The sequence below is a fragment of the Panthera onca genome, chromosome C1 (genome assembly GCF_046562875.1).
Source record: "Panthera onca isolate mPanOnc1 chromosome C1, mPanOnc1 haplotype 2, whole genome shotgun sequence".
NCBI classification, from domain to species: domain Eukaryota; kingdom Metazoa; phylum Chordata; class Mammalia; order Carnivora; family Felidae; genus Panthera; species Panthera onca.
Genome location: NC_138346.1, coordinates 136,265,414 through 136,289,423, shown reverse-complemented (window position 1 = coordinate 136,289,423; position 24,010 = coordinate 136,265,414). Strand labels below are relative to the sequence as shown.

Here is a 24,010-nt window from a genome sequence, read left to right as displayed (position 1 = left end):
TGTTTTGGTTTTATAACATTGCCATTTTAATGGTTTCAATCATGCTATGACAGATTTTACCACCTTAGATTTGAAAAATTCATGGGTTATCTCCATGCACTCACAAAGTAATCATTGTTAAAGACTGTTTTTTCTAAATTTGTTTTTATTAATGTTTATTTTTGAGAGAGACAGAGCGTGAGCAGGGGAGGGGCAGAGAGAGAGAGGGAGACACAGAATCTGAAGCAGGCTCCAGACTCTGAGCTGTCAGCACAGAGCCTGATATGGGGCTCGAACTCATGAATCGTGAAATCATGACCTGAGCCAAAGTTGGACACTTAACTGACTGAGCCACCCAGGTGCCCCAGAGACTCTTTTTTCAATTTAAATTTCTTCAGCTTTTCAATTTGAAAAAATTCAAACATACATAAAAACTGAAAGAATTACTCTCACCTAAATTCAACATTACTAACACTTTGCCATACTAGCTTTATCAGGACACTTTACTCCTAAATACTTCAGCATGCATATCCTAAAAATAAGGGCATTTTCCTATTTAACTCAATACAATTTATCACACTTAGAAATTTTTAAATTAATTTGATTATATCATCTGAGTTCATATTCAGATGTTTCCAATTGTCTCAGAAATGACTTCACAGGCTTTTGTTTTTAAACCAGGAAGCAATTGAGGTTCATATTTTGTATTCCATTGTCTTATTAGTCTCAAAGATTCTTCCCTGCACCCCCTTGGTTTCTTACCCCCCATTATGTGACTTTTTGAAGATTGTAAATCACTTGGTTTCTGTCCTTGATCTGTCTATATTCTTTGACTTGTTCCTTTTATTCTTTGCATTTCCTCTGAACTGGAAGTGGAGTCTGTGGGTTTGATTAGCTTTATGCTAAATGTTTTTGGAGAATATTTCATATGTGATCTTGTAGATTTTACGTTTTATCACATTGAAGACATAATTCTAGATTATCTCACTAATGAAAGTGATAATCAGTCACTTGATCAAGGTGTTGACTACCATATCTTTCCACAGTAAGTCATTTTTCCTGCTTAGTAATTAGTAATCTCTAAGGCAATGTTTTGACACCATGGGAATAATCTTTTCCTAACAGTCTTTTATTCAATAACTTTAGCATCAACTGATGATTCTTTTTTTTAATATATCTTTTTTTTTTTAATGTTTATTTTTGAGGTGGGGAGGGGCAAAGAGAGAGGGGAACAGAGAATCCAAAGCTGCCTTGACAGCAGAGAGCCTGACTCAGGGCCCAAACTCACAAATTGTGAGATCATGACTTGAGCTGAAGTTGGACACGCAATCTACTGAGATTCCCAGGTGCCCCTCATCAACTGATGATTCTTAACTGAATCATTTATTACACTACACTGATGTGCAAAATGGTGATTTAAAATTTTTTAATTTTCTAATTTTTTTCTACTTTTATTAGTTTATATTCTTCTATTTAAAAAGGACTATTTCCCTTTTCCCAATGCCCCCTCTTTTTTCAAATATCTCTATGTCTTCAAATTATTCAATGTATTCAATGTTCAATACAGTCACAGTTCTTTTTGATACTCTGAGCCAACAGCCAGTGGAAGTGGAAGTCACTGCAGGCCAGCTCCTGTATCTTTTAGACGTGACCACGTTAGTCTCTGAGTTCTTCCTTCCTTCAGTCACAAGATGTCCCAGGCCAACCTTGTACTTGTGCTGTCTCAAACCTGGAATATCAGCTATTTCTTCAAAGAGCCTATTCCTTTTAGGGGGAATGGAATCTGGATTCTGTTTCCTTTTAGACCATTTCAGTGGACAGAGCTAGGAAGTAAATTTTTTAAAAAGTTCATAAATTCAAATTGATACTTAAAATTTAGCATTAGAAGGTTGTTGTGTTTTTTTAAATTTTATACTTGCCTCTCTTTTACAGTGAAAATACTGGTTCTGAGTAACAGTGTATGTGTTCATATGTTTTATTATGAGGTATATTTTTCAGCACTAAAAATATTACTAATGGTAAACATACTAAACAAAATTTTGTGTTTTCTTTTTGTCTTAGACTAATAGACCACTAAGGATGTATACTCAGAGTAGTGTTCAAAAATTAGTGGAAATCACTCTTTTCTCTACATGACTATGTTCATATACCTACGTTTGGGGGTGCCTGGGTAGCTCAGTCAGTTAAGCGTCCAACTTCGGCTCAGGTCATGATCTCATGGTTCCTGAATTCCAGCCCACCTCAGTCTCTGTGCTGACAGCTGGGAGCTGGAGCCTGCTTCAGATTCTGTGTCTCCCTCTCTCTCTGCCCCTGCCCCGCTTGCTCGCTCTCTCTCAAAAATAAACATTAAAAAAAAAATTTAAAGAACTAGGTTTACTTCTGTATTCAATTTCAGAATTTACATAAAGATTGTTATTCTATTTTTGAATATGTAAAGGATTTACATGGTTCCCAGTTAAAGCTACATTAAAGTATACTCAGAGAAGACTAGTTGTCATGCCATCCTTCCACCCCGTTCCTAACCACCCCCCAAGGTGGTATTTTCACTAGTTGCTAGTTTATATTTCCTGTGTTTCCTTTTGAAAAATAAAGTTATGTATATTGCTATATTTACTGTGTTTCTTTTGCTATGTGGAACGTGTTCTCAGCTTTTAAGATTTCTTTTTTGTTTAGAAAGCTATGTATGTTCTAGCAATTACATTTATACTGTTGACATTGTATGTAATGCTCTTAGAGCCCCCCTTTTGCTTATCTGGGTTTCTGTTTGTCTTTTTTTTTTTAAGTTTTATTTATTCAAGTAATCTCTACACCCAATGTGGGGCTCAAACTCACGACCCTGAGATAAAGAGTCCCATGCTCCTCCGATTTAGCCAGCCAGGTGCCTCTAGTTTGTCATCTCTAAATGTTCTTTGATTCTGGGGCACCTGGGTGGCTCAGTCTGTCAAACATCTGACTCTTGATTTCAGCTCAGGTCATGAGCTCACGGTTCATGGGTTCAAGCCCCACATTGGGCTCTGTGCTGACAGTGCAGAGCCTGCTTGGGATTCTCTCTGTCCCTCTCTCTCTGCCCCCACCCTGCTCGCTCGCTCGCTCTCTCTCTCTCTCTCAAAATAAATAAATAAATACACATTTTTTAAAAATGTTCTTTGATTCCCATCTAATTGCCTCGTGACACCACTGAACTTATTCCACTCCTTCCTCTAATCTTCATATTTTTAGTTCCCTTATTTCTATTTGATTAGAACATGTATAACATTTACACACTATTTTCTCACTCTAATGCCTGCTTTTGTTATAATATTAAATATATTTTAAATCTACTCAATACTCTCCACTAGTACTTATTATTTCTTTTAACATTTATTTATTTTTGAGAGAGAGAAAGAACGAGCTGGGGAGGGGGCAGAGAGAGAGAGAGGAGGACAGAGGATCAGAAGTGGGCTGACCACAGAGAGCCCGATGTGGGGTTTGAACTCACAAACCACGAGACCATGACCTGAGCCGAAGTCAGAGCTTCACCCATTGAGCCACCCAGGCGTGCTTCCACTAGTACTTTGGCTGAATGCTCCCCAGTCAACTCATAGCTGGATAAAGCTCTTCCAGTAAAGTACACAAGGGAGAGCGTCTAGGCACACTGTTCCTCAAGTTCTGGCATGTTTAAAATTTCTTCTGGAACCTGGATACTTTAAGTTCACCTTGACTGGATATAAAATTCTTGGCTCAAACTTTCTTGGGTTTTTTGGAGAATGTTGCTCCGCTATTGTATTGTTTGGTTTTAGTGTCAGGCTGGCACCACTTCTTATCTGTCTCCTTTGGCAATGTTAGTTTTTCTTTTTAAGATTTTAAGTGGTCTCTACACCCAACATGGGCTTGAACCCACAACCCCAGGATCAAGAGTCCCATGCTCCACCGAGTCAGCCTGGCGCCCCTGGAAATATTAGCTTTGTTGTTGGCTTTTGCCTGGAGGCTCAGATAATTTTTGCTGTCGTTTTCTCTTTGATGCTTTTTGTTGTTGTTGTTGTTGTTCTTGTAGCTGATTTATTCTTCTCCCCCATGTTTCTTACCTTTATTATATCTGTTCTCTCTTAGAAACCCTGTAATTTAGTATTCATTTTTTTAGATGATTTTATATTTTCAGTATATTGGCTGAGTTTGATCAACTCTCAGTTCACATATTCCCACTGGGTTTTAAACCTTGTATATGTTGCATCCTTTCACATCTGCAGTTATATATTTAATGATATTTAATTAATATTGGGAATGTTGTATGCAGTTTCCCTCTGCTTCATATTTTCTAGAGTGTAGTATCTTTTAATTGAAAAGTCTTTATCTTCTGTTTTCTTTTTGTAGTAGCCTTGTATGGGCTTTTGGTGGCTTTTTTGTTCGTGATAAAATGTTCTGGATTTTCCTGGATCAGCAAGAAAAGGTGGTTCTATGGAAGAGATGGGTGAAGGGGTATCAGTGACTCAGTTTTATAGTTAAAGAAAATGATCTTATGTTGATATAGTGCAGTTTCTTTAATAAATGGTGCATTTTGAGGTTTGGATTCTGTGATACAATCTTAAGGTGTTTTAGGAATATTTAGCTTCAGCCACTTGTTCTTCTCTCCAAGGGATCCCTGTACCTTCCAAAGTACCTCTTGAAGTATTCTCATGAACTTTCCAAACCTTGGTTCTTACCTGTTTTCAAGCCTGATTTTCTCCTCATTATTTTGGAGGACTCCCAATATCCTTCAAAAGACTCCCAATATCCTTCAAAATCATTACCTTTTGCTTATGCTGGCCAATGCTAATTTCTGTTGATTGTAACCAAAGAACCCTAACTGACCCACACAAACCACTTAATGTAAAGTTTGTGAATCTTCACAACCCCAAATAACATACAAAGCCACACATGTATACACAATAAGTCTGTTAGTACAAGACTGATTACTCTTGTTTACTATTGCAGCTCTTCCAGTGCAAAGCCTGACATTCTGGACATTCAATATGTATTAAATTTCTCTTATTACATTATTTCCAACAGCACTTGCCACAGTCTGCAATTATCTGCCTTTTGTTTCATAACTTTTGTCACCCAGTATAATTAAGCTACATGTAGATAAATATGGTCTCATTTATTTACATATCCTCAGTGTCTAGTAAACCAGTGAAACACTTAGAGTACTCAAAAATATTTTCTGAATGACTAAACAATAATCAGTTCTTGAGGATGGCAAAATTGGTATAGCTGAGGGGCTATGAAGAATCAGAGTAACCAGACAATAAATGATCTTACCAGCCCTCTATATCCATCTAAAACAAGCTCCTGGGAATTTATTTATGAAATCTCACATGACTTTCTCTAAACAGTTTCAAGTTGAGGCTCAATGAAATGTTTCTGCAAGAGAGTATTTTTATTTTTTGTGGATTTTTTAAAAGTTTATCCATTTATTTTGAGAGAGTGCACTAGCAGGGGAGGGGCAGAGGGAGAGAGAGAGAATCTCAAGCTTGAGATTGAGGGGCTCGAACTCACAAACCGTGAGATGATCTGAGCCAAAACCAAGATTCTGATGCACATCCCAGTGAGGCACCCAGGCACCTCAGAGAATATTTTTAATGTTCTTATTTTTGAGAGAGAGGGAGACAGAATCTGAAGCAGGCTCCGTGTTGTCAGTGCAAAGCCCAATGTGGGGCTTGAACCCATGAACTAGGAGATCATGACCTGAACCAAAGTCGTTTGCTTAACTGACTGAGCCACCCAGGCACCTCCCGTCCCCCCACCCCCTCCCTGCCATCCCACCACCTAGAATATTTTTAAACAGGTGATCTGGGGTGTGTGGCTGGCTCAGTCAGTACAGCATGATACTCTTGATCTTGAGTTCAAGCCCCACCTTGGGTGTGGAGCCTACTTAAAAAATAATAATAAACAAATGATGGGTTTACTTATTGATGGGAAAATGTAACTTGAAGTATCCTTCAGGCTAACTGCCTTTCTTCTCCCTTCCATGGAAAGTGGTTTGTTTTCTATTTCTAGTCAAATGTTTTACATAGAAATAGAAGGACAGAAAATTCAAATTTATCTTTTAACATTTTATTTTGAAATAATTTCAAACGTACATAAAAGTTACAACAGTATTACAAAAACACATTCCCTTTACCCTGTATATTGGCTATGTACAGCTATGTTACAAATTACCCCAAAACTAAGCGACTTAAAACAAGTACTTTAAAAAAAAATTTTTTTTTTTAATGTTTATTTATTTTTGAGAGAGACAGAGACAGAGCGTGAGCAGGGGAGGGGCAGAGACAGAGAGGGAGACACAGAATTCGGAGCAGGCTCCAGGCTCTGAGCTGTCAGCACAGAGCCCGACACGGGGCTTGAACTCACAGACCACGAGATCATGACCTGAGCTGAAGTCAGACGCTCAACCGACTGAGCCTCCCAGGCGCCCCTAAAACAAGTACTTTTTATCTTACAGTTTCCGGGGGTCAGGGAACCCGGAGTGGGCAATCTAGCTGTTCCTAGCTTGGGGTTCCTGAAGTTGCAGTCAGGTTGTTGGCATGGGTTGCAGTCAGCTAAAGGCTTAACCAGGACTGGAGGATCTGCTTCCAAGACTCCTCACATATCTGCTGGTAGGGGCCTTAGTTCCTGGACACCTAGATCTGACCACAGGCTGTTGGCAGTGTCATGACATGGCAGCTGGCTTCCCCCAGACGTGGGCCCACAGTGAATGAACAAGACCTAGCTAGAAGATGCCATGCTTTTATGACCTACCCTCTGAAGTCAATGGTGTTACTTATCCTATATCCTATTAGAAAAGAGTCACTCAGCCCAGCCCTTCACTCAAGGGGAGGAGAATCAGACCCCATCTCTTCCAGAGAAGAGTATCAGTGAACTTGGGAACATATCTTAAAACCACCATACCCAAATACACTATTTTTAAATAACTTGCCATTTTGTCACTCTTACCCTCTCCTCACATATATAAACATGTTATTTCCTAACTATTCGAGCGTAGGTAACATGCATCACATCGCTTCACTCCTTAAGACTTCAGTGTATTATGTAAGAAAAGGGATATTCTCTTAGCTAACAATAGTTAGGAAAATCTGACTTTTAACATGGGTGATACTCCAATCTGTAGTCCATATTCCACTTGTGTCAACTGTCGTTTCTATAATCCCCCTCCCCCCCCCCCCATTAAGTTGATTTTTAAAAGCAATAGTAAAACAAGTAGTAGGTTACATAGTGTGACATAGCTTATGTAAGTTTTTTATTGGCAGGGAATAAAGAAAAGGTCCTGGAACAGGCAGGCTCCACTTTGGGGTGGCAGTGGCTGAGCACGAAGACAAAATACTGTTTCTGAAAAGCCAGTTAATCTTTATCCCTTCAGTTACCCACTATTTCTGGAAAACGATTTCAACTGTTCCCTTCGGTTCCCGTCCTGCTTAGAATACAGTTGGGAGATAGCTCTGATAGTTGAAGACGCCTGGTGAGAACTCCAGGGCAACCATTTATCAGCCGTATTTCCATGAGCAGGTAACTTTCTGAAACTTACATTTCTTTATCTGTGAAGACGGACTATAAGGGTCTCTATCGCCCAGGGCTGTTGTGAGAACTAAGCGAGCTGATGAACAGAGAACACCGGCTGGCGCCAGCCGAGAGCCTAGCGGCTTCCCTCTGGGCTTCCCTCCCCGCGCGGCGAACGCACCGCGACCGAGAGGGCGGGGCGGTGTCACGTGGGTGGGGCGGGGCGGGCTCCTCCGCTGATCGCACGATGTGACGCGCCGCCGGAGGCAGGCCGGGCCCTCAAGATGGCGGCGGGCGCCCCGAGCGGCTCGGCCCGGCAGTAGCGGCGGGACGGCACTCGCCGCTGGGGCCGGCCGCCCCGGGAGTGGCTGCAGCAGCGCCAGGAGTCGAGGATGGTAAAATGACCCAGGGGAAGAAGAAGAAACGGGCCGCGAACCGCAGTATCATGCTGGCCAAGAAGATCATCATTAAGGACGGAGGCACGGTGAGCTGGGGTACCGCGCTGGGGAGCGTCCCTCGGGGCTCCCCATCCCATCTCTGTCCCCCACGCCGCCGCCACCAGCCTCCCTGAGTGCCCCTGCCCTCCCCCACCCTGTCGGCGGTGCCGGTGTCTCAGTCTCCAGGGCCCTCTTGCCTCTGCTCCGGGGGGCTTTCATCCCTCGCCCCGGCCTGCGGCCTCCGGGGCCCGTCCTCTTGGGGAAGCCGCTCTCCTCTCCCGCACCTGCCGCCCTTTCCTCCGGCGGCCCCTGGAGGCCCTTCGGCCTCGAGCCCCACGTGCGCCTCCGCCGCGGGCTGGAATTGACGCCGGGCTCTCCAGCCGGCCGGCTCCCCGCGTCGCCCCGGCGGTGCTGGTCCCGCCGCGCCCCTCGCCACCGCAGCCTTGCCTTCGCCGCTGGGCCCCGCGCCGCCGTCGCTGCGCTTTCGAAGGTGCTGGGAGCTATCCCTGGCTTCCCATATGTTTCTAGCCGGGCGGTATCTGGTGCGACGACCCCGCTGGGGCTCCTTAGTGCCTTGGCTTTCTTCTTCCACCTGGTTCTGGGTCAGTGCTCCTGCTCTTAGCTTCTTCCAGTGCGGTAAACACTGTCAGAAGGTGGGCTTTCCTCTTCACTTCCCGGAGTCTCAAGCGTGACGGAGGACACCCGGGGCCTAGACTTAAATCATCTGGTTTCCAAAGAACAGATACCACTCTGTTGTTTTAAAATCACCTTCTTTATTTTAAAATAAAAGCCGCTAAATAGAATTATCATGGTCTGAGGATTAGAAGACACTTTGAAAGGAAGACAGAGGGTAAGAAATTGTGCTTTTTAGAAACAGTTGTCATCACACAATAAACTTTATGCAGTGTGCTGTAGTTAACCAGCAGGGGACGTAGGATTTTTAACTGAAAATTTAACTCGCCTATACTTTTATATACTGAAATTTCTATGTTGCTACACTCTCTGGTCTTTGTTGCATTCTTTGCTATCACATTCTGAAATAGAATGCAAAGGTAAAATACCCGTTTCACTTTCCTGAGGAGTGTGCAGAAATGATTCTTTTTATTCCATATTTCTGTTTATTCCAACATATTTGTATGTGTATGTATATAATTGGAGCCCTCATCAACTGCAAGCATAGTGCTAAATATGTACAGTAATTAGGCCACCCCTGAGGATTTGCTGAATTCATTTGAAATAAATGACAAAGGTTTTTTGTTTTGTTTTGTTTTTGACATTTCAGAATAGGGGCCCCATCAATATGCTGCTAATATATTTAGAAGGCTTGGGACATAGGCAACAATTTCAGAATCTCCTTTTAGCTAACTCTAAAAATAATTAGATAATAATAATTTGGTGAAAAAAGAAACTTCAAGTCCTTGGATCTTTTTGTTGTACTTGATTAATTAGGACATTACTTTGATTAAATCACTTATGAATAGTCAGGGCCCTTTTGATGAAGTTGGTTCAAACTACTATGTAGGGAGAGACATAGCATGAAAGAATACTGGTAGTCTCTTAACCAACAGGACTTGATATTTTAAGTTCTATATAAAATCTATAAAATAGAAGCAACAAAGGATTGTATTTTATAAAAGCAAGTGATTTTTAAGATCAGTATTCTTTGCAAAAGAATGAAGCTCTGATCAAGAAACACATCTTTTTTCTTGAGGTAAAGTTCAGTTGCGTTACCTCTTTGGAGTTTCATTCCATTCGCTTTACAGCAGATGCTTTTGTTCCAAATCCTAGGAGATTTGGAAGAGATTATTATTTTTTATCTTGTTATTAAAGTTGTAGTGAATTCATAGCTTGTTTTTGGAGGTAAAATACGATTTTTTTTTACACTGGCAGTAAGTTTTTTAGAGGGCACATAGAATAAATGAAAGCTTTTCTTGAGAACTATGGGCATGTGGGTATTATTATTTATCATCTTTATACACTTATGTTGCACTTTCCAATCTAAAAGCACTGGACACCTCTTTAGAATAGAAACTTGGTTAATGCATATTTTAATTTTATGGGGCCTAATATGAATTTAAAGTGATAAAAACACATTTAAAGTGATTTTTAAAAATGTGCTAGCACATTCCTAGTGTTTTTATTGTAATTTTATTTATTCCTATATTGATTATATAAATTGAATAAATTGAATAAATTGAATAAATTATTATTCATATCATTCAATATCATTCAATGTCATTCAATATCATTCATATCATTCAATATCATTCAATATTATTCAATATCATTCCTATATTGATTATATAAATTGAATAAATTATTATTTATTCCTATATTGATTATATTCCTATATTGATTATAATTTTATTTATTCCTATATTGATTATATATATGTATAGATGGAATATTTATATCTCTAGAAATATCAGTAATTTTTTGCAGTATTTGTGTTTTAACCTACTCTAGCTGTAAATGGAAAATAGTATAACTATTATAGTTTTTTAAATTTTAACATGGCATTTGCTTTTCTGCCTCCCTACTTATAATTGGTCAGACTGCCCTTATGAACGTTTTTTAAAGAAAGGGAGTAAATTGCCATTTGGTATTGGTGTGTGTGTGTGTGTGTGTGTGTGTGTGTGTGTGTGTGTGTTTAAGTTCAGCTTGTGGATGGATTCATTTAGAGGCAGGTGTCTTAGACTATATGATCATCCTTGACCATCTCTGAACAGTATTTCAGGTCCATGGCCAATGATACTGATCTGATTCCCTTCCATTTTCTTTCTAGTGTTCAACAATGTTAATAAAATTATTTTGCTTCATCTTGCTAATGACATCTTTGTAAGTCTGATTAATGAATGTTAATATTTATAAACAAAACTAATAGTTGTTAATGATTTGTCAAAAACTTAGAACAGATTTGTTATCATTTTTGACAGTTGAAGAAGTGAACCCTTCTAAATGAACCAGGTTAATCATAAGTTACTGTTTTTCTTTTCTTGAAATTGTATTTGATTAGGCTCTGAAACCAGAGTCAGGCTAACTAATACTTGCCCGTTTGAGTTGTATACAGTTAAGGGAAATTACATGAAGGTGTGTGATTCTGTGTCAGGAGTTCTTAACTTGGGTCTGTACACCCTGCAGTCGTTTGCAAAATTTTCTTTGACTATCGTTTTTTTTGAGAGAGATTCCCAGAAGAGTCCATACCTCCCCAAAGTTTAAGACCGGTTGTCCTATTTGAAAACAACATGCATAACTACAAAATACTTCCACAGGTTAAATTCAGTAAATATGTATTTACTCATTTCCTGTATACCATTTTACTGATGTAAGTAATTGTAGCATTACTGGTGAATTTGCTTTCTGAAGCATCCATATGTAGAAATACAGTTTTTGGTTACAAGTTTTAATGTATGTGGCATTTTGATGTATCCTTTAGTGCAGACCATTTAAGGCTGTTGAATTAAATGACATTTTAGAATACTTTCAGTTTTGTTGTTAAATTCTTACCGTGTATTACCAGATTGTTTGTAAACATTCCTGTTGGAGGCTAAGAGCTAAAGAGTTACATTCATGAGTTATTTATTTGTGTCATCAAAAACAGAATTTTTAAATTATTTTTGAAGTTTGCTTATGTTTTTACATGATCTTTACTGTTTTGTTAATACAGTTGTGAGATTGCATCTCTGACAAAGCGAAAAATGTCCAATTTTTTCACAAATAAATTGGTGAAATGACTTTAAAGATTTGATAGAAAGCACAGCATGTGTGAATTAATTTGTTGGAAGTACCTGAAAAAAGTAAAATGGGTATTTGCAAAACGAAATATAGCCAGAGAAGCAGAGCACCAGATTTTTTTTTGTAACTCCGATTTTAAGTACATAAGTCGGAGTCACCACCATTTCAAAAGTCTAAACTTAAGCTCTGATCCGTCGCATCCTTCACCTACAAAGATGGCTGAGGCAGTTTCAGGATAGCTCTTCTTAGTCCCCAGAGAGCCGCTAAGTAAACAGCCTCTAATTGCTAGCATACAAGCCACGAGGAGGGCCATGGTGCCTTCAAACAGCAACTGTTCTTCGGAGTCACTAGCCCATGCCTGGAAACATCAGGATGCATGTACCATCTTTGGCAAGCTTGTAGCAGGCGGTACCATGAATGACTTACCTCCTTTTCTCCATGGTGTGCTGCAGCATTTGCTTTAGCTTAGTATGTTTGGGGATAAATTAGTAAGCAGTTTTTTCAGATTATATATCCAGTTCATCCTAATATAGTTTGCAGACCTACTTCCCAATAATCATAGCATCTGCAGAAATTCACTAACAGTTGAACTGTAACTCATTTACAGCTACCAAAGTTTGAAGTAAAAAGAAGAGCTTTTTCCAGGTAGCATTCTAACAAGTATATATATGATTTACGTTTTTCAATTATTTAAAAATTCAAGTTGTCTTTTAGCATTATTTTGAATTAGAAGTGTCAAAGAAACATTTGACAGTTGCAGCCAGGATATATCCAGCTTCCTGAAATGGTTTGGTCTCTTTGAGGGCCAAATGTAGTAGCTTATTCTAAATAATGGGTCTACTTTCTCAATAATGTGTAAAAACAATTATGAATTCTACCACATGAAATACTACCTTGTTAGTGAGTTCAGTTTGTGGTCATTTGAACCATGTAACACATTAGATGTTCATGGGGATAGGCACTTAATGTAATGATGGCTTACCTTGAGTTAGCAGTTACATCTTTTCCTCCTCAGAATGGAGAAGGAATACAATAGATTGTCATGTTGCTTAATCTTTTCAGAATTTACCACAAAGTAGGGTGCATGGCTGGCTCAGTTGTGGAGTGTGTGACTCTTGATCTTGGGGTTGTAAGTTCAAGCCCCATGTTGGATGTAGAGATTTTTTAAAAATAAATCCTTAAAAAAAAATTTACTGCCAAGTAATACAATCTTAAACTCTAGTTTGTTTTTTTTAAACAGTAAAACTTGGCCTCATCCTAATTTTGTTAAACGTGTTTAAGAAGTATATTTAATTTCTATTTCAGAGTAATCTTTTTTAAAAATTAATTTTTCTTTTTTTTAAGTAGGCATCAGGCCCAGCACAGAGCCCAGTGCAGGGCCTGAACTCAGGACCCTGAGCTCAAGACCTGAGATGAGATGAAGGGTCCGACGCTTGACCAACTGAGCCACCCAGGCACCCCTAGGAGCAATTTAACCAAAACCTCTTCACTTCTGTGATAACATACAAATATTAAATATCTGTCTTTAAAATTGATCTGTAGCCTATCAGTAAAATCTAAAGTCTCACTGCAAATTAAGCCAAAATGGTTTACTTAATGAGAATAATAGTGTAGCAACATGTTTATGGTGATTCATACTTCCAGGAAATTAAGGATTGGTTTTGTTTTCTTTTTGCTCTACAAAACTAATGGATCTCGCTTTGCTTGATTAAAGTCAGAGGAAATAAGAAAACACCACTCGACTTTGTGAGAAAGGAAACATGATGCCTGCTTACATTTTCTCTAGTTATGCCATAATGTGTCCATATCCCATGAAAGCAGCTTTGTAGTTACAGGGTTTTTTTTAATGTTCTTCCATGAAAAGCTACAATTCTTTTTTTTTTTTTTTTTTTTTAACTTTTTAACGTTTATTTATTTTTGAGACACAGAGAGACAGAGTATGAATGGGGGAGGGTCAGAGAGAGAGGGAGACACAGAATCTGAAGCAGGCTCCAGGCTCTGAGCTGTCAGCACAGAGCCCGACGTGGGGCTCGAACTCACGAACCATGAGATCATGACCTGAGCCAAAGTCGGGCACTTAACCGACCCAGCCACCCAGGCACCCCAGAAAAACTACAATTCTTAGATGCCTGTAACTAAGCACCTTTGTATTTTTTGTGTGTAAGACTTTTACATGATATTATTTTAGCTTAGTTATGTATCATTCAGAGGAAATTCAAAGTTTCTTTTTGAAGCTATATTTTACTCTCATTTTAATTGTTTTTAAAGTTTATTTATTTTTGAGACAGAGAGAGAGCAGGTGAAGGGCAGAGAGAGAGGAAGAGAGAGGATCCCAAGCAGGCTCTGCATTGTCAGTGCAGAACCTGACGCAGGGCTTGAACTCATGAACCCTGAGATCATGACCTGAGCCAAAACCAAGAGCCAGACGCTTAACTGACTGGGCCACCTAGGTGCCCCTACCCTCATTTTTGATTGATAACTTGTCTGTATTAAATATTAAGATCAAAATTATTCTCCCTTATACTTTATTTTTAAAATTTTTATTTACTTGTTTTGAGACAGCAAGCATGAGGAGGGGGAGGGGCAGAGGGAGAGGGGGAGAGAGAATCTTAAGCAGAGATCATGACCTGAGCCAAGATCAAGAGTTGGGTGCTTAACTGACTGAGCCACCCAGGTGCCCCTACTTTATTTTGGTTTTTATAATGTTTTTAAAATTTTTCCCAACTTTGGAGAATTTTTAAACTACAGAAAAGTTGCAAAAATAGCATAATGAGTATTCATCTGCCCATCCTACAGATTCACATCACAGATTAACATTTTGCCACATTTATTTTTCTTCTCTTCTCTCTATATATGCTCACGTTTTTTGTTTTGTTTTGTTTTGTTTTGAACCATTTGAGGAGTTCGTTGTAGATATCAAGACACTTTACCCCTATAAAACTGAGAATGTATCACCTAAGAAAAAGGATGTTCTCCCACATAACCACAATGTAATTACCACATTTGGGAAATTTTAATGTATTTAAAAAAAATTTTTTTAATGTTTATTTTTGAGAGAGAGCGCACGCATAAACAGAGGAGGGGCAGAGAGAGGGAGACACAGAATCTGAAGTAGGATCCAGGCTCTGAACTGTCAACACAGAGCCCTATGCGCAACTCAAACCCACGAATCATGAGATCATGACCTGAGTTGAAGTTGGACGCTTAACCGACTGAGCTACCCAGGCGCCCCTCACATTCAGGAAATTTTAACATTAACATAATAGTATTAAGTAATATATTAGCTATAGCCACATTTCTCTAGTTGTACCCCCTTAATAGTTGTCTTTTTTTGGGTACAGAATTTAATCATTACATTAGTTGCCATGTCTCTTCAGTCTAGAATAACTTGTTTTTTTATGATATTGACACTTTTTAATAGTTTAAGCCAGTTGTGAAGAATGAGCCTCAGTTTGGCTTATTCTCATTGTTTATTCACATGATAAATTCTGTTTAATAAATGGGATTATAATGCCCAGTTATAGGTAGAATTACTTCTGTCTCCTGGCCAAAAATCTCTATAAGCCCCCAGTTCATACCGATAGATATACAACATAAGTTATTAAAGTCAACATCCTGTATAATAATTGCTGCATTCATAAACCCCATTGACTGGGCAATCATAGACTCAAAATTTGGGAGCTAGATAAGGACTTAGGTAAGAGATTAATAAATCTCTTCCTGCTGAGAGAGGTAAAGTGACTAACTTAATTTCCCTAGCAGCTCAGTGACTGCATGATTAGGGCTATCAATCAGCCATGGTCATGAAATACCTTTTCTAGACCAGGCATTGTGCTACACATTGGATACTAAAATGGAAAAAAACTGGATCCCTACACTTAAAAGAGTAACAGTCTGTGGTAATGTATTCTGTGTAATCACCAAAACCAGCATAGCTGTAGACTTGGGCTCTGGAATTGCCTGGATAGACTCCATTCCATCTCTTATTTGCTGTGTTAGACTATAAAATGGAGGTAACAGTGTCCAATCTGAAAGGTGGTCAGGAAGAGTAAGCAAGATTTTGAATGTAAACCATTATAAGTTTTCAGTAATACTTTCATTACTGTTTTAATCTAGTGTATGTGTGCAATAAATCTGTGTGATAGATGACACAGTGGGATATCAGATATTAGAGTGTAGAGGAGGGTATTAGTAGAGGAAGGTGCAAGTTTAACTAATAATAATAAAAATTTAATAGTCTTTAAATACAGTAGTTATACTGAATACCTGTGGTGATAGAAGGGACTTACAGAGTAATTCACTTAAGTTCTACAGACATTTATTAAGCACCTTTGTGCTATGCATGGACCAGATGCTCCAGATCATAGAAGAATAAAGCATAGGGCCTGTCTCAGCAGAAGCCTAGAAAGGTAAGTTTAGGTTAAATAAAATGAAATAAGGACTTTACACAGTGAAATATAAATTTGTGGACGTTACCTAGGATAGAAGAATAAATGATTTTAAAAGGCTTGGCCCAAAGCCTAGATGGTGAAACCATACTTGATTACCAGTAGAAATTATGATTTAGAAAATGGGAATTAGATTGGAGGGTGGAGGTGAAGAAAGGAGATTGTCCCTGACTTCTGAGGTTAAAGCTAGAGGCGACTGTCATGAAACCATTCCTCTATAAGAGAGAAATTACTTACCTGAATGGAGGACTTTTTGGTGTAGTAATTATCATGGTTGTAGATGGCATATCTTGGCTTTTGGGGTTGGACATGTGTTTATATTCCGATTTATCTCCTTCAGAATTTTTCACTTGGTACCTCAGAATTCTTTTAGCATCCTTAAATGTTATCTGTTGATATAATCTCATTGTGATCTAAACTCTCTACTCTTGATGCTGTAAACTACTTACTGGTCAGACATTTGCCCCTACTTGTCTATTAATTTCCCCTGGTCTCTCTGCCCAGGCCATGACCCTGGTATTCTTTCTCTAATTGTCCTAGAATTTTGCTTGTGGATAGATATTCCATTAAAACCACTAGTGCTTGTGTCAAAAGTCCCACCTGGAAATATTTGTATTTTAAATCAGTAAAATATTTTTAAAATTTGTCAATTTTATTAAGATCTTGTATTATTTTTGAATTCATTCAAAACAAAAAAGTTGAATATGGATATAATATAGCTCTCAAAATTACCAGTACTTTAGGACAAGCAAGTACCCCTACCTACCCCCCCTCATCCCCTCCTTTAAAAAATATACAACACACACACACTTTTTCCTCCCATTTCTGGGAAATATTGAGAGAATGGCTCAGAAGGGGCAAGTATATGCAACTACCTATATTTTTCTATTCTAGTTTTTATCTAGTTTTTCTCTTAAACATTTCCCTTGTATTTAAAGTATAAGCATGCCTATTAAAAAAGATTTGGAAAATTCAGAACAACATAATCAAGTTTATGTCTCTTAAAAGTGCTATCTAATATAATTAACATTTAGATGAGTTTTTGTTTTGCTTTTCATAGTTGAAATTACTCTCTATACACAATTTTATATCCTGCTTTTACTTATTTTTTTTGTTTTTATTTTCCCACTTATATTTTTTAAATTTAACATTGCCATAAGCATTTCCACATATCATTAAAGATTATCCATAAACAGTTTTTGGCTGCATATTATTCTGATTTACACACTGTGATTTGATTATAGATGTTACTAAAGGTTAAACATTTAGATTTCCATATTTCCCACTATAAATGATGCTGCCATGAACATCTTTATGATGGTAGAGCTTTTTCTGAATGTTTGATTATTTCCATAGGATAGAATATTATTAGCTGCTTTTAAAATTGTTTTTATCTATTATATTTTTGTGGTGTCTTAGTGTTGTTGTGTTTTCTTATGAATGCTTTACCTAGATACTAATCTTTATTTCTTCTGTATCTTTCTCAATTTGTTGCCTTCAAATTCAGCTAATGTTGTACATGTTTTTCTCAAACTGGTTTGCCAAAAATGTGTTAATCTCTTGTTCTTTCCCCTTTCCTCACTGCCTGACTAAGCCAGACACTGAAATCTTACCTTTTCATCTTTGATCTTCTCTTACTGACCCCTGCTATATCTAGTCAACCACTGAGTCCTTTTGATTCAACCTCCTAAGTGTTTTTTGTTTCCATTCACTTTGCTCCATCCCTACTACCACTGTCTTATTCTAGTTACTATTACCTCTCTTGTGTGTTTCTTTCTTTGTTTAAATGTTTATTTGTTTTTGGGAGAGAGCATGAGCAGGGAATGGGACGGGCAGAGAGAGGGAGACAGAAGATCTGAAGCAGGCTTTGTGCTACAGCACAATGCTCAGTGTGGGGCTTGATGCAGGGTTCGATGTGGGGCTTGAACTCATGAACTGTGAGATCATGACCTGAGCCAAAGTCAGATGCTTAACCACTTAACTGACTGAACCACTCAGGCGAGCCCTCACTCCACCCCACCCTACCCCCCCACCCCCCGGCATATATTTCTTCAATAGCCTGCTTTCTGGTCTTCCTCCCTCCCTCCCTTTCAAAGTCTTTGCCACAGTGCAGTGCAATTTTATGTTCCAAGAAGACAGTCCTATGATGTGATGTTACCTTCTGTCTTGAATTGTTTCATTTACCCTGCTGCCTGAAAGTTAAAGGCCTTCATGTGACTTAAGAGACCTTTCTCCAGTCACTGTTTCAGTTTCACCTCTCCTCACCTCGCAGCCTCATCTTTTACCACTCTCCTCCTTAGACATCAGGTACTGAAATAGGTTTTGCTGTTACCTGTATTCTGGCCTTTGCATATGCTGTTCCCTTTCCCTTTCCCTCAGATGCTCTTGGCCATCATTCCCCTCCACTGACATCCTGCACCCAAACGCATACACATCTGACAATCCCAGTATATTTCCCACTGAACTTTGAAGTCTCAGGTAATATCATTTACCTCCCTGAGAAGCCTTCCCTGACATTTTCCTCAATTGATTGAGTCCTCTTCACTAAAACAGCCACTAAAAAAAATTTTTAATGCTTATTTTTGAGAGTGAGAGAGAACGAGCACGAGCAGGGGAGGGGTAGACAGAGAGGGGGACACAAAATCTGAAGCAGGTTCCATGCTCTGAGCTCTCAGCACAGAGCCTGATGCGGGGTTCAAACCCATAAACCGTGAGATCATGACCTGAGCTGAAGTCAGACGCTTAACCAACTGAGCCACCCAGGTGCCCCTAAAACAGCCACTTTTTAAAAAAAAAATTTTTTTTTAACATTTTATTTATTTTTGAGACAGGGAGAGACAGAACATGAACGGGGAGGGTCAGAGAGAGGGAGACACAGAATCTGAAACAGGCTCCAGGCTCTGAGCTGTCACCACAGAGCCCGACGCGGGGCTCGAACTCACGGACCGCAAGATCGTGACCTGAGCCGAAGTCGGCCGCTTAACCGACTGAGCCACCCAGGTGCCCCCTAAAACAGCCACTTTTAACACATCATTTCCCTCCACCTTTTTTGCTGTGTGTGTATGTTTATACACATTGTTATATAATCATTATCTTTTTTTTTTTTAATTTTTTTTAATTTACATCCAAGTTAGTTAGCATTATAGTGCAACAATGATTTCAGGAGTAGATTCCTTAATGCCCCTTACCCATTTATCCTATTCCCCCCACCCACAGTTCCTCCAGTAACCCTCTGTTCTCCATAGTTAAGAGTCTCTTATGTTTTGTCTCCCTCCCTGTTTTTATATTATTTTTGCTTCCCTTCCCTTATGTTCATTTGGTTTTTTTTTTAAATGTTTATTTATTTTTGAGGGTCAGAGAGACAGAATGCAAGTAGGGGCAGGGCAGAGAGAGAGAGGGAGACACAGAATCTGAAGCAGGCTCCAGGCTCTGGGCTGTCAGCACAGAGCCCGATGGGGGGACTCGAACTCACAAACAGTGAGATCCTGACCTGAGCCGGAATCAGACACTTAACTGACTGAGCCACCCAGGTGCCCCCCTCCCTTTAAAAAAAATTTTTTTTAATGTTTATTTATTTCTGAGAGAGAGAGACACAGAGCATGAGCGGGGGAGGGTCAGAGAGAGGGAGACACAGAATCGGAAGCAAGCTCCAGGCCCCGAGCTGTCAGCACAGAGCCTGACACCGGGCTTGAACCATGAACAGTGAGAACATGACCTGAGCTGAAGTCGGATGCCCAACCGACTGAGCCACCCAGGTGCCCCATGTTCATCTGTTTTGTATCTTAAAGCGCTCATATGAGTGAAGTCATATGATATTTGTCTTTCTCTGACTAGTTTTGCTTAGCATAATACCCTCTAGTTCCATCCACATAGTTACAAATGGCAAGATTTCATTCTTTTTGATTGCTGAGTAATACTCCATGTGTGTGTGTGTGTGTGTGTGTGTGTGTGTGTGTGTGTATACCACATCTTCTTTATCCATTCATCCATTGATGGACACTTGGGCTCTTTCCATACTTTGGCTATTGTTGATAGTGCTGCTATAAACATTGGGGTGCATGTGCCCCTTTGAAGCAGCACCCCTGTATCCCTTGGATAAACACCTAGTAGTGCTGGGTCGTAGAGTAGTTCTATTTTTAATTTTTTGAGGAACCTCCATACTGTTTTCCAGAGTGGATGCCCCAGTTTGCATTCCCACCAGCAGTGCAAAAGAGATTCTCTTTCTCTGCATCCTCACCAACATCTGTTGTTGCCTGAATTGTTAATGTTAGCCATTCTGACAGGTGTGAGGTGGTATCTCATTGTGGTTTGAATTTCTATTTCCCTGATGATGAGTGATGTGGAGCATTTTTTCATGTGTCAGTTGGCCATCTGGATGTCTTCTTTGGAGAAGTGTCTATTCATGTCTTTTGCCCATTTCTTCACTGGATTATTTGTTTTTTGGGTGTTGAGTTTGATAAGTTCTTTATAGATTTTGTATACTAACCCTTTATCTGATATGTTGTTTGCAAATATCTTCTCCCATTCCATCGGTTGCCTTTTAGTTTTGCTGATTGTTTCCTTCACTGTGCAGAAGCTTTTTATTTTGATGAGGTCCCAATAGTTCATTGTTGCTTTTGTTTCCCTTGCCTCTGGAGACGAAGTTGCTGTGGCCAAGATCAAAGAGGTTTTTGCCGACTTTCTCCTCGAGGATTTTGATGGCTTCCTGTCTTACGATTAGGTCTTCCATCCATTTTGAGTTTATTTTTGTGTATGGTGTAAGAAAGTGATCCAGATTCATTTTTCTGCATGTCGCTGCCCAGTTTTCCCAGCACCACTTGCTGAAGAGACTGTCTTTATTCCATTGGATATTCTTTCCTGCTTTGTCAAAAATTAGTTGGCCATACATTTGTGGGTCCATTTCTGGGTTCTCTATTCTGTTCCACTGATCTGAGTGTCTGTTTTTGTGCCAGTACCATACTGCCTTGATGATTACAGCTTTGTATTACAGCTTGAAGTCCGATCATCATCTTACTTTTTATCAGTATTTCCCAAATAGTTTTATAAGGAACTCAGATGGCCGTGAGATACTGTCTGTTGTATGAAAGAAGGATTCTGTCAAGTTTGGAATACAGTGTTCACTGTATCTTCTTGGAAATTCATAATGTAAATTAGCATGTTAAGGGTCCTGAGAAGTTCTAGGCTTTTCACTAGGTGCTGAGTATATGTGGTGGTGGACAAAACCAGTTTGGGGCTTAGCAATCCTAAAGACATGTTTTGACCTTACCTTAACAACTTGCTCTATTTGGTACTGCACATCACCCCTTCCTTACTAAAACTGCTCCTTTATCTTCAGTAACACTGTATTCTCTTAAATCTCCTGATATTTCTCTGATTTGTTCCTTCTTTATTTTCTTCATGGTTCATTTTCCTCTGCTCGCTACTTAAATGTTGGTGTTTCTTAGAGTCTGGTCTTAACCCACTGTTCTTTTTCCACTTCTTCTCCCGATAATCTCACCCACTCTGGTGGTTTCAAACATCAGAATTCATGCTAATTAGTTTAGTCAGCCCTCAAAAAACAGTAGAAATTTTCAAGTACAAGGAGCAATGTCTTAGATAGGACCTGAAGTAAATCTGAGCCTTATGGGAGAAAAGAGCTGGGAAGTCTTTCTTCACTCTCCCTCCCAGATTTATCAGGTGCTGCCTATTTCACATTCTAAAGACTATATCCATTCCCTCCCCTTCAGCGTCCTTGCCACTCCTCTGTTCCATGCCCTCATCATCTCTTGTTTCAACTGTTTGAAATAGCCTTATTTTACATGCAGTTTGCTGCTTGGTTACAAACTTGAGGAAATCATCATGAGGTATTGAAAAATGCAGGTCCAATCATGCCATTCCCTTGCTTGAAACCCTTTAATAGTTCACTATGGCTCTAATGAAGAGAAACTCCTTAACAAGGCTTACAGGCTACCTACCTCTTCTGCCTTCCTTTCTTTACTCCATGATGACTTTATTCTCCATCAGCCCTAAACTGTCATGGCCCTTGTCTATTTCATTATGGTTTTCTCTGATGAGATTGTCCACACTATCTCCTTTTCTTGCAATATTCCTTTCTTGCTTCCCAACTTGTACATATCTCTTTTATTGCATTTGCACATAAGCAGATGATTTATAATGAGGTTCCTTCCTCCCTAGACTGTGAATTCTTTGAGCTCAGGGAGTGTGTCTTAATGGTCTTTGTAATCCCAGCATCTCTGCCACATAGTAGCTGCTCTGTTTAATGTTTGTTGCATGAATATTGAACAAATTCATTCCCACCCATGGTCCTTCAACTCTTGTGTCCCCCATTCTCCACCCTACCTCTTGTGTCTCAAGTTCCTAAACTGCACGTTCTACCAAAGGAGTTTTCAGGGACCTAAATTCTGCAAGTTGGGAGAGTTACTGTTTTTTTTAAATAATGATGATATATCATGACGATATTAAAAATGATGTGGCATCATTTTTAGTATATAGAGAAATCCAAACACTTCATAGTTTCCACATAAGACTATTGAATATACTTTAAAAGTTAAGTATAACATTGTAATATGTGTTGGTTAAACTTTTTATTATAGAAACCTGTTAGTGGAGACTGAGTTAATGTTAGAGGTCATTTGCTTTCCATCAATTTAATATTTACCTTAAAATATGAAATTCAACAACTAAAGTAATTCTTAAGACATTGCTTGGAGCAGTATAAACTTAATTTTTGTATTTTCTTTCTTGTGTATATCAGAGAGAATCTTTTCTTTTTAAGTTTGTTTATTTTGAGAGAGAGAGAGAGCGCGAGCAAGCACGGGGGAGGGGCATAGAGAGGAGTGAGAGAATCTCAAGCAGGCTCCACATTATCAGCGCAGAGCCCCACACAGGGCTGGATCCCACAAATCATAAGATCATGACCTGAGCCGAAATCAAGAGTCAGATGCCTAACTGGCTGAGCCACCCAGGTGCCTGTCTTGTGTATATCAATCCCAGATTGCTCACGTATTACTCTGGGGACTCTTCTGCCTTTTTTTTTTTTTTAAGAAATTTTTTTTTTAATGTTTATGTTTGAGAGAGAGAGAGACATCATGAGTGGGCGAGGGGCAGAGAGAAGGGAACACAGAATCTGAAGCAGGCTTCAGGCTCTCAGTTGTGTCAGCACAGAGCTCAATGTGGGGCTTGAACCCACAAATCATGAAATCATGACCTTAGCCGAAAGTCAGACGCTTAACTGACTGAGCCACCCAGGCGCCCCAGGACTGTTCTGCTTTTGAGCCATGTTAATATCTGTTACAATTCTTGCCACGTGCTTCATTTATGCTTTGAGATTAGTGCAGGAGTCTCCTGTGTGGGTTTTGTTTTTTTTTTTTTAAGTTTTTTTATTTTGAGAGTGAGAGAGAGTAAGCAGGGGAGGGGCAGAGAGAGAGAAAGGGAGACAGAATCCCAAGCAGTCTCTGCCTGGTAGCCTTGATGCCGTGCTCCGACTCACAAACTGTGAGGTCAGGGCCTGAGCTGAAACAAAGATGGATGTTTAACCAAATGTTTAACTGGATGCTTAACCAGATGTTTAACCAACTGAGCCACCCAAGTGCCCCATGGAGCCTCCTGTTAATATTCCTCCATTTTGCCCCCTTTTAATCCATCCATCTGCTATGCCTTTGCCAAATTGATCTTCCTTAAAACTTTCATCTGGTCACATGAATCGTATCATCCTTTAGCGGCTCCCCATGGCCTTCAAATATAGACTCCTTTGCATGGAAGTTAGTCCTGTGTGCCTCTCGCTCATCTCTCGAACTCCTGGTATGCGGCCTGTGTTGTAGCTGTACTGAACTATATGAGTCCTGTAATGCCTCCTGCTTTCAAGCCTTGTATAGGCTCCTGCCTTGATCTCTCTTGTTC

At 39.4% G+C, this 24,010-nt stretch overlaps 1 protein-coding gene across 2 annotated transcripts in view; it reads left to right on the top strand.

The window, feature by feature from the left end:
* The first annotated feature begins 7,772 nt into the window (after positions 1 to 7,772).
* SLC71A1 (solute carrier family 71 member 1) overlaps positions 7,773 to 24,010 on the top strand; it is a 42,858-nt gene continuing 26,620 nt past the window's right edge. Inside the window, exon 1 of one of the 2 annotated variants that reach the window (XM_060624983.3) lies at positions 7,773 to 7,975. In XM_060624983.3, the coding sequence (XP_060480966.1) occupies positions 7,892 to 7,975 (84 nt within the window). In that variant the 5' untranslated portion in view covers positions 7,773 to 7,891. Of the gene's footprint in view, positions 7,976 to 15,977; positions 16,073 to 24,010 lie in introns of those variants that run through there. The other variant, XM_060624984.3, reaches the window with a different exon arrangement.